Genomic DNA, 18,685 nt, shown 5'->3' on the forward strand with positions numbered 1-18,685 from the left:
TTAATTGTTTGGACTTCGGGCCAAATTTAAAGTGTGGGTGAAAAAATATAAAACCCATTTGGCCTAAAATATTAGGCAATTAAAACTTGGGGCCCAAAAAACTTGGACCAAAGCCCACGAGTGGGCTGAGTAAAAACTGGTGCCGTGAGGTCCAGGCCCAAAACTGGGCTAGGGTAGGCATGTGCCTAGTAAGCAAACTAGCCCAGCATCACAGAAAACGGGGCAAGCCCAAAAACTGAGGCCCAAACGGGCTCTGATCTGATGCTTCGTAGGCATATGTACCAGGAGGGAAGACACAATCATGTGCGTTGCGATACATAGGAGCCCAAACAACCACTCAGGTTGTGATCCTCTGTGGTGCGAGACACAAGAACACAGTGGCTTAGAAAGGTCTATGTTTTAGGCCGAGGAGAGCTCTAAAACCTAATGGGCTAGTGCTCATTGAGAACGGAGGCTTGGGTTTCTAACCAAACACCCCAACGTACGTTGGGTGAACTTCGCCGGAGAAGACGACTAGCGCCACCGCTTCAGGCGGTACGTGTCTAAGTGCAAAAATCACGGAAAAGAACCGTGGGTTTGATGGCGACCCATAAAAGTAAATGAAGAGTGAAGACCTTCAACATTTGTGTTAGAAACCCTAGGAAAATTAATTGAAATTTTGAAGAAAAATTGGTGAGATTCAAAACGAATCTCAGCCAAAAACTTATCCTAAGGGGGGGGGAAGATGATCTGCAGGTCGTCACAATAAGGAAAGAAAACACCATGGATGGCGTCGGGTATGTTCTGGGTGTTAAACCAAAAGCCCATGGCTCAGGTATATGGTCTTGCGGTTTAGCCATACAGGCTGCAAGCAGTGGGCGAGCAGCTCGAGTTGTGGCTCAGGTCATGGGTTCGAAGAACCTTATTGTTTTCGATTTTTTTTTTCAATTAATTCAAAGCATAAATAATGTGAATGAATGAACATATATTTGATGCAATTCATGGCAATATCAAATTCACATAATTCAACAATTATGAATATAATGCATACACAATTTATGTAGAATCTAAAATTCGAAAAACGTAAAGTTGAGTCATGCGTTATGGTGAATGTTCATGCTATCAGGGCTGCAAAAATATCGAGATAAGGTTGTTTTGGGAGAACCTGATTGCATGATGATATGGATGAATTGGTTTGATGTAGAATGCTTCCACGTCAGATTCTTAAGTGCAGTGGTAGGAGCGTGCTAATAACGTGTTGTAACCTATTTTATCTAACAAAGGGGAAGGGGGCCGGCGGCAGAGAGAGATGTGTTTGTAGAATTGTATAGACGAATGTGTGTATTATTCTCCCCTACATAGTGCCTTTATTTATAGTAATAAGAGGGAGAAGAATTCCTTCATCCCAAGGAATACAAGTCCATATAGGAAAAAATAACTAGAATCAAATTTAATCTAGGATTTACACAATCACACTTAAACTACGAAAGTTTATAATAGTAGTGTTATTCTCATACCCATTTTTATTTCTCTCACACCCCTCTCAAGCCATCAGAAATGATGAATTGAAGAAAATTAATGGAAAAAAAAATTAGTAAAGGTATATAGAACGTAAAAATGGGTTTGTGAATAGGACTATCCAATAAAAATTCAAATGAGAGATATTTGAAGTTGTTGGGATCAGTGGCAACCAATGCTCTCATATTGGCTCCACCACTGCTTTGGAGTATCTTATGTACTTCAAACATTTTAATCGCTAGTTTTAGTTAGTGTACATGCATTTGATTAATGATATGACGGTTAAAAACTCCAAAATACATAAGATCCAAAAATATACTAGAAATTTTTATGTAAAATGACTTTTCAGTACTTAACAGATAGTCAATTCATACGAAATGACGTGGAGTAATGTAGGACAGTTAAATCTAACACATAGGCGAACAAGTTGAAAAATGATTGATTGACACTCTTAACAATTTTTTTTGCGTATATTGATGAAGTTTAACGATTGATTCCAATTTCCCACCCTTATTCAGAGAAAATAGCTCAAAATGCTAAGATCTAAACACAAGTTTGTAGTTATATTTATGTGACTTTTGCAGTAGCTATTTCATGTATTTGTTTCGTCTCACTACACCAGATTCAATTCCCAAAAGTAGATGCAGACACAATGCATTAGCCAATGCACGTAAAAAGCAAACCTTGAAATTTAAATGAAATTGTCTTCTGTCAGCAATATTAGACTTCTACATTAATCTTTACCTCTTTGTCAATGTTTCTTACTAAATACCACCCAACTTTGAATATCATACACCCTATATAACCATACACGTGCCAACGATCACGCAACTCTAGTTCTATAATCTATAGGGAGAGAATTCCAACTTGGTTGACGGGCGAGCATGTTGCAATTGTCTTGTTCAATTAGCTTAATACGTCACTCTAATTAACTTGTTAGATGATATAGATATTATTAAATTGAAATGTACTAAAAGATGAAGATGCAATTTCGTAGATTCAGCTCAGTTGGAACAAGGAAACAAAAATCATGAATTGAAAAAAATCTGAAAATTATGACCCGATCGATTAAGCTTAACCATGCAATCGGGTGCAAATCAAAAAGTAGCTTTCAAAAGCAGAGCTGAGGAGTTGAACAAACAAACCCGTGTATTGATTATTTATTATTTATTTATTTTTGAAAACACCCGTGTATTTATTTGGTCATTAGCCCTCGACCCAACAACTGAAAATTTGAGGCCCAATTAAACTCCTTTATATTATTATTATTTTTCGGTTACATTTTTTTCTTTATTTTTTTGTCACACATAAACTTCACCAAAATAAGGGATCCCCAAGAAATCAAAACATAACCACAGAATATTAGGCTCAAGGAAGAAACTTTTACCAAAAATTTATAAGGGATATCAATTTCCAATCGGCTAGGCGTATTGTGTCGATTCTTTTCAGTGATATATTTGGAAATGCCCATTGATTCCTCATTAACTCGATTTTAAACAAAACTAATACATTCTAAAATAACGTTTACTGAGACATGATTAACTCATGGTGTGAATTTAGTCAAAATTTCATACCACTCAATAGAAATATATTGTTGCATAAAAATATTCGTTTGAATAAATCTCTATTTTTTTTTAAATTAAATTAATTCCATTCATCTCTATAAAATTGTGTTGTACCGCAAAAAAACTTATACAATTTAGTTACTCTGCTCCATAGATAAAATATGATGCATAGGATGCGATTATTATGAAATATGAACTTGTTGACCGTAAAAATTACCAAGTGTATGTGGCATGCAAGCCAAGTAACTAAGAGCTAACTACGTTCTTCTTGTGGTTGATGCGAGCATGCCAATTAGCCGTCGAGGTGAATCGGATGATGAGATGAATGTGGTGATGGTGTCAAATCGCGTTGTTGACTTCGGGACCGAGTGACTATGGTTGAGAAAGGAACACTCTCAGCCTAGGGTTCTACAAACATGAAGACAAGGTTGCTAATTTGGCCACGAAGTTCAATAAATGATTTGACATTCGTTGTGCTGAACAAGGGACAACCTAAGAACAACTTACTTGGCCGAGACTGATGAGATGACCTCTTGAGACAAATGAAGAAAGAATCCCTCGTTCACCAAAACTTGGATTGATAACCAACAAGGATATAAGATTGATGTTTAACCAAATTAAAGGACTCCTAGGCCAGGCAAGTTCTGCGGCTCCAGTATTGTTTAATAAACTGAGGGTGTCGTCGGTTGTTAACACAATGATGTTTAACCAAACTGATTATCTACCAACATGGAGGGATTAACAAGCAATTAGTGTTTTTCTCAGGGTGTAAAAGGGTTTCGCGTAAAGCATTGATTTGTATGTTGAGTTGAAGATCTTTTTCTTGTTATGAAACCTCTTCTATTTATGACAAGGCCTTAAGGATGAGCAAGTTTGCCGAGGTAAAGTCTTAATAAGACTGATCCTCCTCAACATTTCCCATAATACTCCAACCTACCCTTCTTTACCTGAAACTTAACCATGATTCAGTCTTAGCTTTTTCATTATTCCTTCTTATTTGATTAAGCATGAATTATGATCCTTTGAACAACTCTTATCAGAATCAATTGATCCTTAACAGTTTTAGTCTATTTAGGACTCAACCAAACCCTATGTAATCTCTTCCTAGTCCTTTAGTCATAAAGACTCGGCTAGGCTATCGCTGTACACGAATAATAGACTATGATTTTTACGGACACTTTAGATGCCGTCCCTAACTACCAACGTACTTTGGCTGAAACCTTTATGGTTTTTTAGTTTGTGATCAAAGTCCCTGACATAAATGTAATATATTTCTATGTTGGTTATTATATTTTTAAATTAAAAATGAAATTTGTATCTATTTATATTATTGAGATTTTAAATGAAACCCATAATTTATGGGATTAAAAATATTAAAGATGAATTATACTATTTGATATATATGGGTACGTTCATCAAAACTAACCAAAAAATTATTGTACCCAAACATGGGTACATTTTTCAAAAACTTCAAAAATACAAAAAAAAAAAAAAAAAAAAAAAAAGAAGAAGATATTAGGCTTAATAACATTATTAAATTTCTTCTATTAAACTTGACATGGATACGTTTAAAAAATGTGTGCATTTTATATTAAATAATGGTACAGTTTTCATATAACAAATTGGTATATTTAAGAATGGGTACATATAATTTAATGGGTATAAACTTATTCTAATTTTATTTTTTATATTTTAGAAATGTTTGAATTGAAAATTAATTAGGAGTTTAATAAGGCTGTGAGTATTAAAACTCTAAATCGATTACTAATTTTTATTATAAAAATTATGTAATTTACATGTAATTAATTAATATACTAATGATAGAGACTTTGATCAAAATCTAAAAACTAATAATGTCTTAGTCAATGAACAATAGAAACTAGGGACCAGATACTAATTTTTTTTCTTTTTTTATGTTCAACATAAAAGGAGTATACTAACATCAGTTATGTGTAGACGCATAATGACATACCATTTCTTTTATAAATCCACAATAAAGAACAATATTTGGCTACTCAAAGATGAGTAGGAACTCCTACTCCGAATTTCTCAAAATTGTTTGTTGTCAATTTATAGAACTTCGTTTTTATAATCAGAACCGTTCATATTATAAATCACCCTATAAAGATTGCCTCTACAAAAAATCAATTAAAGCTAAGATCATTTATTCATCAAACTGTTTAAAAACAAATTAACGGTATTGGTAAAAGCATTACGAACTGTTTATGTATTTGCTACAATAAATTGACAAAATGACCTTACTTTTAATTTATTTTTTGCAGAGATGATATTTATAGTACGATTTATAGTATGAACGGTTTTGATCATAAGCACAAAGTTAAGTGATTAAAACACTAAAAGTTTTGAGTAAAAGTTCCTACTCATCTTTGAGTAGCCAAATATTATTCCACACTAAATCCCACTTGTCCATGGTTATTAGCATCTCGCGCAAAGTGAAAGTACATATATAATACACAACATACATGGTAGGTTGATACGATACAAATAAAACCCTAATTTCACTTTTGCCCTAGTTAGCCTGTGCTCACATGTGAAATCCGTTCAACTTATCAAAGAGGGCCACGTAGCATTTGGAGGACGTCTAAGTGGATGTTGATTTCAAACGCCTTAGAAAATACTGTGACAAGAAAAGTAGTCTCCAAGGAGAAGAAGATGACAAGAAAATATGAAAGAGAGGGACGTACGTTTTAGACTTTTACAAGTGAGAGCTGTCAAAAATATTACCTCTTTGAGTTTGTGCAAAACACCACCATGGCACCGCAAAGACAGCAGAGAAAGAAAGTTAAAAACGCATTGGAAGATAAAGAAAAAGGCAGGGGAAGAAGAATATATGAAGAAAAGAGAAAGAAAAGTTTGTATAGTGAGGATCTTTCAGTGCCATCAATTCACTTAATTGTGTTTGGACTGTCATCCATTTACTCCATCACTTTCCCTACGCATTTTGCACCCACTTTCCCTTACATGTACACGACCATTTTGTCACCATGCGATCATGTTCTCCTTCATTTACCCCCTCTCAACTTTCGAATTTATAATAGAAGTAACACAAGTCAAGTTATGTGTCATTCCATGTATTATAATATGGATGAATGAATGACTTGACATATCTCATTTTTAGAGTATATTTATATTAAAAGAATAAATTCACAAGTTGCAATTTAAGTGAAATAATATCGTCACGTGACTGTGTTTCGAACATCGAAAAATTACTTCACAACCTTCTTTCTTTCCCGAAAGAAAAATTTTAAATTGAAAAGAGAAAAGGATGATGAAAAAGAAAGGGGAATGAAACTGTAGAACATAAAGTCATGGTCTCAGTCTATAAAGATGTCCCATCTAAATCTAGTTGGGAATATATTTCAATCCAAACAATGATGGCTGCCCCCAATTCACTTTGTTTGGCATAATAGAAAGAGTGAAGGATCAGTGGCATTTTGCAATTCGATCGATCAACTATCCCTTTCTATCAATGTCCATCTTTCTATCAATGTCCGTATTAAAAAGGCTTCCAACCAAGATGAGGACTAGAGTATAGAAAATCTGAAGTCATTAGCTAAAAAAAGTAGATGAGGATGACCTTTATCTATCACTCTACAAGTGAACTTACTTACAATTTGATGGTAACAAAGATATAAATAAGAAAAATAAAGGGAGAGGGTACCAAACCATGGCAAACTAATTAATTACACACTTCATCGATGGCGGACCACAAGTGTTGTTAACCGTTGATGTAATATATAACTAACAATCACATTCTCACTTATTAATGGCGAACTACAAGTGATTTTTACCAATTGTTGCATTGTATACTTATGTAATTAACAACTGATAACCAATCACCTATCGACCACCCAGCCAATCATAAGTGATTGTTATCTATTGTTGTTATGTATACTTAATCAATAATTGACAACTACTCACCTACTGACAGCGGACACAAGTGATTGTTAACTCACATACGTATGGCCGATTACAGCTGATTGGTAATCATTGATACAATGTAGTTGTTAATATCAACTCCTGATGGTTATCCACACAAACTACTATTGTATTCGTTAATACATTGTATACTTATCAATATCTACAGCTTATAATTACCACACAAACCACGGTTGTTAGCAGAACTCAATCACAATTGTGTATTTTGTGTGCGACTGTGAGTACGTGCGTCAACAATCAAATTGTGGAGGAAAGAGTATATAGGGTTTAAAGCTACAGTTTGGTTCTATGTGTAAGGGGAGGGGGAGTGAAAATAAACAAGAAATTGAGGGAGTTGAATGTGGTCCATTGACACGTGCAAATGATGGCATTGTCTTGGCTAATGATGGATTCCCACCGCTTCCTCCACTGCGTGGGTTCCCACTCCTATCATGCGACCCAACTTCCATCACAATTTGCATGTCCTCTTTTTCTTTGACCGACAAAATACCATCTCCATATCGATCATCTAAATCTTGCTACTGTTAACATTCTCCTCACGCCTCACCACTCGATCCAGCTGATGAGCATACATGTTTATGAATTGGGATGTCGGGAAATTGATAAAAATAATGCTTTAGTACGTAACATTTTTGGCCAATATTGGATTACAATGATGTAAATTATTGGCCGGGCCTTGATCACTTTTAGTAAATTATAGAAATAAACTTTCAAGAGAGTCTTTAATTTGGTTAAAGATCAAATGAAAAATTATTAAGAATGGTCTAGATGACATATGGTAGACATGTACAAATTAATCACAAAATCATATACGCTACTAAAAATTCCACTACTTTATACTTACAAACTTATCATGAATACGATATAATTCTTTAGCATCAAATGCAAGGGCGGAGCCAGCTAGCGGCTGCCCGGGGCTCTAACACGCTCCAAGCTTTAAAAGTTGGAAAAATTTTGGTGTTAAAATAAGCATTTTATGAAAGAAAAAAAATTAAGTTTAATATTGCACAAAACAGAAATTTAGTTTACCCCAAAACACCTAAATTTCACTCCATAGTACAAGAAAAATAAATTAGCCCACCCCTGTATAGATTGCTACCCTTGATCGAATGACATATTTAACACTCATGCAAACTAAACTTTGCAAGTTGTTAACTATCGTGAAGGCACCATCTTAACAACTGTCACCCTGAAAGGTTCAAGTTTGAGTGATAATATAAAACCGTTTTAAAAGCTCAACAAAACAAGATGACGACCACAACCACAAAAACTCTCTTAAATAAAGTAAGAGGTGCAACCCTCCCAAAATATGAAGATAGTTAAAACTTAAAAGATAGGAAAAGCATCGAGGGAAGGGAAGAAGAAGAAGGATTATCGCCTAATTCAAGACCAAATTAAAATAGGGAACTTTAACTAAAAACTTTTGGTACTGTTTACTTTAACGAAAAACTATATTTTTACACTAAAAAGTCAATCACAGTACTATTTACTTTAACTTTTATTTTGTCTTTATCGTTAAAACTTACAATTTTCAAATCTTCTTCATTAATTTTCTTATTAAATATGAATGAACAATACAAAATAATTTTTCTTCATTTTTCTCACTAGCAGCAAGGTTTTTCTCTATAGATGCTCATGTCAGATCAATATCGTTTATGTGGGAAACATAAATCTCTGTTTGTTAAATTAATTTCTCTACTTACTCAAGGGTACGGGTACGGCCCACAAATAATTCAAATTACTAGCTTGACAAGTTTAGAGGCAAATATGTCTAATAATTGGGTTAATTTGTAGTTAAGTTACCGCAAAATATCTGTAGGTTAAAAGGGTTTGAGTGGTCGTAGTTACTTGCATGCATGTAATTAACCTTAATTGGGTTAGGTACAGAATGATGGACACCTACCTGTAGGAGCAGATATATGTTTTTAGAGGAAATTTTTTTTGCTGTCGTGATTGAAGGAAGCTGATAGGATCTAATGATCAGATATTGGAGGTTTATGTGCTTAAATGAGTCGGTACTTGAAATTGAGGTTTTGCTATAAAATTAATTAGTAATATAAGGAGTAATCCAAGATCATAGAAGCAGATAGCAAACTTTGTCTTTTATTGATGTGGGACAACTCTCAACACGCCCCCTGCACGTATGGCAGATTTTCAAGCCTACACGTGGATAACAACTGGGTGACTTAGAGCGCGTGTGGCCGTTGGGCTTCACACGTGAACAACCTTGCTCTGATAACATGATGAAATTGAGGTTCCACCATAAAACCAATTGACAATATGAGGAGTAATCCAAGCTCATATAAGCAGATTGCAAACCTTATCTCTTACTAATGTAGGACAACTCTCAACACTATATAGCTAATTATAGTTAATTAAATATTAGCTAATTAACCATGGAATTATGTGGAGTCAAGCTCATAATCTTAAACATTTTCAACGACGGTATCATTATCTCACGCATATACGTCAAAGAAGGGAATGACATCTGTCCAATTGAATAATTACATTGGGGTCACTCTTTCAAAAACGATCTTCTACTTTTGGAGTTTTTCAAGATTCAGATTGGATTTTTCATTTTTCACCATGCACGTATATGAAACTTTCTTCTTCATGTAGAGAGTTTTCGACCGTGTACGGAAGATGGGAAGGAACATCACATTTCGTTGCATAATTGGAGGACATTTGAAAGAAAATTTTCCTTCAATTGTATAATAACATGCGATGTTCTGTTTCGCATTCTGAACACATTAAAAATTTTTTCATTTTTGAGTCTCAACCACCATGGTGACAGGTAATTCAGTTTCACTAGTGCCGGAGGAGCTCATGAAAAATGGGGGAAAATTCTGGGTTTATTTATAGAAGGTTATGTTGCGGCTAAAGTTGTAGAAAAATTATTGGCATAGAACATATGTTCCTATAAGTTCTAATCATAGTTATTACTTCTCTAATCTTAACTTTTTCAGTCTTTGGAACATATTTTTCTATGGATCATTTTCACGAACTGTTCAGTACTGCTAAAATTCTACCTAATACGACTTGGATCGTGGAGTGATAAGAAATTTAGTAACAAAATCTTGTATGTTTGAGAATGATGAATGGATGAGATTTGGTGAGACTAATTTGTTGTTGTCCAATGTTTAAAGTCCACCATGAGTTCACCCCAATGAAGTGAGCTGTCCCCAATCTTAATAAAAAAATCTTTCAGCTAGTAATTACTACTAAAGTTCTTTTGATAATCTAGTAACTAAGTTTGTCCACATAACTCAAAACAAAATGTCACGCATATAATAGACAAAACACTGTACAATTAGTGGTTGCCTACTCAGAAAATGTAAAAAGCACAGTTCTTGCTATATTTTTTTATTTATTTTTGCAATGAATTAGCTTTGATGCATTTTATGTATGCCTTAAATTTATACTAATATTGTAGCTTTTGCGAATAGAAACTCGGTAATTACTAATGGGAAAGCTTACCTTCTCCAAGCGTGCATTGATCCAAGACTTGCAGTTAGTGAAGAATCCAATCATGTATTGATCCAAGACTTGCAGTTGATGAAGAAAATTGAGATTCCACTATAAAATCAATGGTATTTTAGTCAAAATTATCTCAGAGATTGTCATAACTTATCACTTTGGTCCATAACATTTGAAATCGATAGAAGTGATCTCTAAATTTGTCCACCATCAATCATTTTGGTCTTCTCATGAAAAAAAAAAACTCAGTTAATTAAGGACAAAATGACAAAAACGCCCTCAATTTAATGAACAATTGACCAAAATGATTTGACAAATTTGAGGGTATTTTTGACATTTTGGTCTTACTCAACGGACATTTTTCATGGAAGGACAAAAATGATTGATGATATTCAAACTCATGAACCACTTCTATCAATTTTAAATCTTAAGAACTAAAGTCAAGAGTTATGACAATCTTAGATACCACTTTAGCTAAAAACTCTAACACCAATTGATAATTTCAGTAGTAAAAATAACCCCTAGCACGATGAAATTTTACGCGATGAAACACACATTGTCGCACATAGTCACTTTGAGTGACGAAATTTTGAACTTTGTCATGCAAAGTCTTATGCTACAAAAGTTTGCGCGATGAAACAAACATCATCGCTCAAAGTTACTTTGCGCGACGAAACTAATTTTAAACTTCAAAAACCTTTGTGCGACGAAATCCAAATATTTCGTCGCCTAAACCAATTTATTATTATTTTTATTTAATTTTATATTATAAAATTTAAAATATAATTATTTTCATAAGTTTTTATAATTTTTTAAAAACTTTGCGCGACGTATATCAATATTTCGTTGCCTAAACCCTATTTACTTGTTTTTTATTTAATTTTATATTTTATTGTTAAATTAAATTATTTTCTTTGCGCGACGAATCAACATTTGGTCGCCTAAACCCTATTTATTTTAATTTATTTATATTTTAAATGTAAAATAAAATTATTATTTTAAATTTTGCACGACGAACATATATTTCGTTGTGCAAAATCCTTAAATGTGGGCGGGTGCCAAAAATGGGACGTGGGAATTTTTCTAAAAAACTTTGTGCAACAAATCCTTCGTCACGCAAAACTTTGCACAACCAACACTTTGTCGCGCAAAATCCTAAGAATTTGGGCGGGCACCAAAAATGGGATGCGGGAATATTTTTTTTTAAGACTTTGCGCGACCAATATTTCGTCACGTAAACTCGAATCCTTCGTCGCACAAAGTAATACGGTTTTTAAAACCAAAATAACTCCTCCACAATTTTCTCAATGTCCTTCTCTATTCTCTTACCTCTCCTCTCTTTTCCTCTCCCCAAATCCGACCCTCTTTCTCACACTCACTCCTCTCACTTAATGTCTTTTCCCTCTCATCTCTATCTCTCACTCTCTCATGTCTCTCTCACTATCTCCTCTAACTCTCTCACACTCACTCCTCTCTCTCATTCTCACCCACTCTCAATCTTGCCAAAAGGTATTTTCTCCCCAAATTTTAATTTTTTTTCCATTAATTTGTGTTGTCGGAGTTAATTAATTGGGTTTGGAGTGGGGTGGATTTTGGGGTTGGATGGGGGTATGCCAATTGTAGGGGATATTATACCCATTTTTTGGTATTATTTTTTGTTGTTTTTGGATTATTTGACCATGTTTGTTTTGTTCGTAGGGAATCATCGAGACTTTGACGGCGAAAGTTGAGGATTAGGACGCTATTGGACCATATCCCCCTCCACTACCACCACATTAGACTTGTATTAGGATTTTATTATTGTACTTTGTTAATTTATGTGTACATTTTTAATATAATATATATTATGGATAATTTTATCACTATTTTTCATATGTAATTTTATTTTGAATATTTCAATTTAAATTAAAGTAATTAAAAAAAAATAAAGATACAATTAAATTAAATTAAATTAAAAAAAGTAAAAATTCGAAAAATCTTGGGCTACCAAATATTTCGTCGCACAAACAATTACTATAATTAAATTAAAATAAGGGAAATAATAAAACAAAAATAAAATATCGTGTACAAAAAAATATTTCGTCTCGCAAACAATTAATTTTGTCGCGTAAAATATTAAATTAATTTAATTAAATAAAAAAAAACCAAAAGCTTTGCGCAACAAATATTTATTTTCGTCGTGCAAACCCTATCATAAGGAGCTTTGCACGACTAATCATGCATGACAAAAATTTCTTTTTGCAAGGTTTTGAGCGATGAAATCATACTTTACGTAACAAATCTTATTTCGTTGCGCAAATTATTTTTTATTTATTTATAATAATGTTTGAAAATAGTTCAACTCCTTATAAAAACATGTGCATCCCCTAAAATTTCTCGAAGTAGTCCGGTCCCTCAACCTTGAGTCACATCAAGCAAACAAATCTTGACACATGAACCCTTATTCATCGGGATATTAGTCATGCATGCCTTTAATTTCAATTATATAGCCACATTCACATTTGGTGTTGATTAACTACTCTCTTAAGGGTATGAACTGACTATTATAGTTATTAGCTTAATTCCATGACAACAAATATCTTAGCGTGTTCATATGTAATTCGGATATACCTGGGGCCTCTTACTGTACTTCATTAATCATCTTCTTCAAAATAGTATTTTAGTTTTTTTCTAGGGTTTGATAAGAGTTAAATATAAAATACATGGCACCACTTTTTGTCCACAATTTTTTATATAAGTTTTTGTGAGACTCATTCCGTATTTCAATTATTTGAATTGTCTATCTTTAGAACATCATTTATTGATCATGTTTACCAAAAATTACTCAAATTTGAAACCATATGACTGTTGGATTACGAGATTAGAGTTTCTTTGTAAAACCATATTTTGTCCTTTTTTTCATTATAAATGAATGTCTTAATGGTTTAACATTTATCTAATTTTTTATAAGGATGATTTATGAATAATGTTCTAAAAGATAGATGGTTCGAATTGTTAAAATACATTACGCAATGACTCTACAAAAACTAGTGTAAAAAAATGGTATCACAGATATGTTTCCTATAAATATAGTAAAGCTTTATGGGGAAAATTTGCTTCCACGCGTGGTGTTCGAAATTTACATGATTAAAGTACTGCAAATTATGTCTGAAGAGCATTCATTCCTACATGAAACTGCTAGAACAACTCCTCCATACTTTTTGGGCCCTCATGCAACATGAAATGAATTTCATATCAAGAGCACACGCAGGTGTTTGTGATGATTCATATTGACTGAAATGTTTGTTCCTACTGAATCAAGTTTATATCTTCACAATCCATCACACGTGTTATGCTCAATTACTCTCCAAAAATTAACTGTGCGTGATTGCTCACAGTTATTATCTAGATTACCCCTAAACTCATCATTCTATATGTTGGGCTGGAAATTTTACGTACATATATACATATATGTAGGAAATGTACGTAATTTGGACGGCTCTGAAAAATACAGGTAGTGCCGCCGCACAGTACATTCAAAAGCTTGGAGCCGACACTGTATATAATGTTTCTCATATGGCTTTGGTGCTGTCAAGATATTGGCAAACAAATGTTAAATTAAATTTGGGCAGAAAGCGAGGTTGGGGGGATTGTGAGGTTTTATAGTTATAATACTATTTGGGAAATTGGAACTACGTACAGTCACCAAAAGAAAGAGCCAAAAAGGATACAAAATATAGGGAAATGGCATGACGCACCTGTTTGGCTTGGCATGCATTCAGATAGATTTGGAAGGTCGAATTGTGAGTAAGTTTTTCAACGCTGTATACGACTTAAAGAGTGAAACCAAAGACTACGACGGCATTCACAAATATATATTTATATGATTCGTATCTAGAAAAAGCAAAGAGGCAAATGGCAAAAGGGCAAAGGGTAGTTCCCATATTCAAGTTTTGGGATTGGAGGAAACCTTTTTTTTCTTATTATTCTCCCTCCCTCTGATTAGAGTAGTCCTCCTGGCTAGCTTTTTTGTGGAAAAGCTGGAGAAAGAGCCAATGCCAAAGAAGGCCACCGAAAAGCATGGACACCTTATCATGAAAGCAAGAAAAAATTGACAAGATTTGACGGGCCAACACGGGCCAACACGGACGCACATACGCACTCAGACACCCACACGTTTGTAATTACAGATGTGGTACTGAAACATAACAACCAATCTATAAGCTCGTAACTTCAAAAACATTATTGTGCACTATTAAAACATAACAAAAAATTGTTGTGCACTACTAAAACACAGTCGCTTTATATAACTATTGTGCATGCATGTTCAAATATAGTGACAATAAATTTAAACTCGTAAATTAATCATATCACGTAATTGTATTTTAACACAAAACGACCATAATCTATTAGTATAAAAATTAAATTTCTCCATAATCACCTTCTCATAATTAATTAAGTCTCATGCATACATGTCTCTCTTTCTCTCTCTTTCTCTCTCTCACACACAAACACAACATTCTCTTTTTTCTTGCTTTATCTTTTCATATTTTTAGTATGGAAAATCCCAAGTCAACCGCACCTCATCATTTGGTCTTGGTTGTTCCATACACCACCTCATTTCCCACTTTGTCACTTTAATAACTGTGATCATGATCTTCGTTTTTGGCCCTCTTATATAATTACTTGCTATCTAGCTCTAAGGCTCTATCATTCAGTACTCCACTCACCACATATGGGAATGAGCAGCATGAAGGTGCATCAGTTCGCACGTGGACTCTGGGAGCACGAACCCTCCCTCACGCTTGGCTGCACCAAACGCTTACGCCCTCTTGCTCCCAAACTGGCCAACACCGCGGCCGCCACCTCCGACACTACTACCACTCTCGCTCCTTTCGATCTCAAGAGTTTCATCAGACCTGAAAGTGGCCCCAGAAAACTTGGATCTTCTAACCATCTTCAGGAGAAGAAAGATCCCCCCCACCCTCAGGTACTAAATATACCATATATACTAAATTTATCATGCAATCATACATTTCTTACATGCCTCAACACCTATGTTACCTGAACAAACTAGGTTGACAAACAAGAGTGTTAGACTGTGAATTTAGACTACAATTTTTGTTCATAATCAGTGTATACCAAATTATCAAGATTTGTAAGGTAATGTAAACATGAGAATAAAATGAGTTTGCTGAAAAATTGATGATGGTGCAGGTAGAGACGCACCCGGGAGGGACACGCTGGAACCCTACGCAAGAACAGATAGGGATACTTGAAATGTTGTATAGAGAAGGAATGCGCACTCCGAATGCACAACAAATAGAGCAAATCACGGCTCAACTTGGCAAGTACGGCAAGATCGAAGGAAAGAATGTGTTTTACTGGTTCCAGAATCACAAGGCACGTGAGAGGCAGAAGCAAAAGCGCAGCAGCCTCGGCCTCAGCCACTCTCCAAGAACACCGACTCCTGTAATTACCACCGTGAGTGACCCTAATTAGTCATAAAATGAAGTTGTTTATTATTTCAGCCACTGGGGTTAGCTCAGTAATAAGTGTGGAAAGGGGATGGGTAGGGGTAGCTAGGCTAGAGATACAAGGCTTAAAATCTTCCCTTGTAACAAAAACAAAAGGTGTTTATTGTTTTTATTTTACACATTCATCCAACTTATGTTTACACATTCATCCAACTTATGTATATTATATGTTGTGTTTTTGCAGCTGGGAGAAATAGTAGTGGAAAGAGAGGAAGATAGTCCGTACAAGAGAAAGTGTAGGAGCTGGGGATTTGATTGCTTGTTAGAAGGTGACCATAGTAGTGTAGTATGTAAGGTCGACAACGACGACGCCGTTAAGGGAGGTAGTGTTGGAGTTATGACTCTGGAGCTCTTCCCATTACATCCAGAAGGAAGAAAATGATGGGATATGCTTAATTTGACAATGTGATGTGCTTTCCTTCTTTTCTTGGTTTTCTTCTTTTCTTATTCGTTTCGGGAAAGAAGAAAGGCAAGTAATTGTCTCTTAATTTGTACTGAAAGCTAGCTCTGCTTCTACTTCTGCCTTTTGGAACCAAAAGCACTTTTATTCCAATCTATCTCTATCTGTGATGGTGGTGGTGGATGTCACTGTTTTGACTACAGCAATTTAAAACGTTGAATCGAAGCTTTTTTAGGTTAAAAGCGGGAAGCCTGCTGAAGATTGGACACTGAAGTCCACGCACCTACTCCTTAACCCTCGTAGTAAGTGGTAACGTACGTCCCCTTTCATCTGGATTCTTGTGAGTAATGCTAGAGAGATTAAATTTAGAGACTAAAATTGTAAACTAAATGATGTGTCACTAATAGAAATGAGCACGTCCATCAACATTTAAGTAATAAACCAATTATCAATTTACAAGTCCTTTAGTTTTCAAATTTTAATTTCTAAATTTAGTCTCTCTAACATTACATTACATTTCAAATTACATTTCAAATTGGAAAAGAGAAATGTCTTCTAGCGCCAATGTCAAAAAATTATATTAATATAATCTACCACTTACATGACTTTCATAAAAGTTGCCCTATCATTGTCATTGATTATTAAGAGACGTGCATTATTATTAGTTTTTCATCATTGCATTCCATATATTTCTTTTCTTTTACTATAGCTAGTGGAACTAGGTGGGAGTGGGATTATCACTTGTTAACTGTGGGGAAAGTGATTAGCTTTAGGGAGGGAAGAATGAAAGATCATATACAATTTGAAATAGCGAAAATTTTGGAACCGACTATCTCATAGTATGAATCAAGTGAATGAACGGCTGAGTATGTAATCAGAGATTCAATGATTAAGATCCAACAATTAAGAATAATTCAAAGGCTAAGGATTGATCCAACAACCAATAATCTCGATTATACCATGCACCAGTCTATACTTGACAAACTCCTAAACCTTAAACCCTTATTTTTTGAACAAATGATATTATCTAAACTACAAGGTGGGGGAATGGGCTAAGCCTCATAATGGTATAGCAATAATGTGGTTCAAATTCGCATTTGGCAAAAATCGAACCTAAGACCTATTACTTACAAGTGAAAAAGAATACACTAGACCGCAGTACTAAGTGGCAAAATGGACAAATATTTTGAATCTCTCAAGTATGATCCATCTATTTCAAAATTTAGTTAGCCATATAATTCAATCTTGTCGTTTAGTATGTTTTTTTTATGGGGGTTTTAACTTTAATCCTTGAAGAAGTTTGAAATTTTAAATAAACCTAGTGTTAGATTACATATTGATTAGGGTAAATTACACAAAACTACCTTAACTATTGGGTTAGTCACAGTTTCATACCTCATCTTTAAAAAATGTCAATGTCATACCTCATCTACGAATTTATTACAATTTCATACATTCCGTCAGTTGTCTATCAATTTCTCCATTAAATGCTGATGTGGCTTGAGGAAGGACCCATTTTTTATTAAAAAATTAACTAAATATTAAAAAATAAAAAACCAAAAAACCAAACCCAGATCCCATTCTCCCATCAACCCGTGTCCCTCTCCCCAAAAACCCAGATCCCTTTCTCCCCACTGGAAACTCCCCCCCCCCCCGCCCCCCCCACCCGATACTTCCCATCACCATCCTACTTTCACTCCACCGCATCCCACCCAACCCTTTCTCCTCCGGTCCTACACCCAGATCTTTAAGTCGATCTGCACCCATACATTCCCCCCTCCGGGAACTTCCCAGCACCCTCCTACCCTTTCTCCACTGTGTCCCACCCAACACTCTCTCCTCCGATCCTACACCTAAATCTTCAAGTTGGTCTGCACCCATGGATTTCTTCAAGTCGGTCTTCTCCGACAACCCCTTCCTTCCGCTATCTGCACCCGGACGCCCAAAACGACAGCGTCAACCCGAACCCAGAAGGTGGCTTCGCGTGCCGTCAAGGATCTTCCTGGTTCGCTCAAGGTCAGCGCATCAGTGGCTCATGATAAGAGATTAACTAGCAGTGGGGTAGTGAAGATGGAGGAAGAAAAGCGGCAGTGGGGTGGTGAATGATGGTTTTTGTGGGGGGAAGGGGTGGGAACACGGGATGTGAAGATCTGTGGGTTTGGTTTTTTTTTTTTTTTTTTTTTTAATTTTTTAATATTTAGTTAATATTTAATTAGTTTTTTTTTAATAAAAAGTGGGTCCCGCCTCAAGCCACGTCAGTATTTAACGGA

General features: G+C 34.9%; 1 protein-coding gene across 1 annotated transcript; it reads left to right on the forward strand.

Annotated features, from left to right (window-relative positions):
* Window positions 1-15,133: 15,133 nt before the first annotated feature.
* Window positions 15,134-16,568, forward strand: LOC103950425 (WUSCHEL-related homeobox 4). Its single transcript, XM_009361629.3, has 3 exons — window positions 15,134-15,468; window positions 15,696-15,962; window positions 16,200-16,568. Exons 1-3 carry the CDS (start codon window positions 15,214-15,216, stop codon window positions 16,395-16,397), a joined length of 720 nt encoding a protein of 239 aa, XP_009359904.2. The 5' UTR covers window positions 15,134-15,213; the 3' UTR covers window positions 16,398-16,568.
* The last annotated feature ends 2,117 nt before the right edge of the window (window positions 16,569-18,685 follow it).

This window comes from the organism of the source record quoted next, unplaced genomic scaffold, assembly GCF_019419815.1.
Source record: "Pyrus x bretschneideri cultivar Hongxiangsu unplaced genomic scaffold, Pyrus_bretschneideri_v1 Contig15, whole genome shotgun sequence".
Lineage (NCBI taxonomy): Eukaryota > Viridiplantae > Streptophyta > Magnoliopsida > Rosales > Rosaceae > Pyrus > Pyrus x bretschneideri.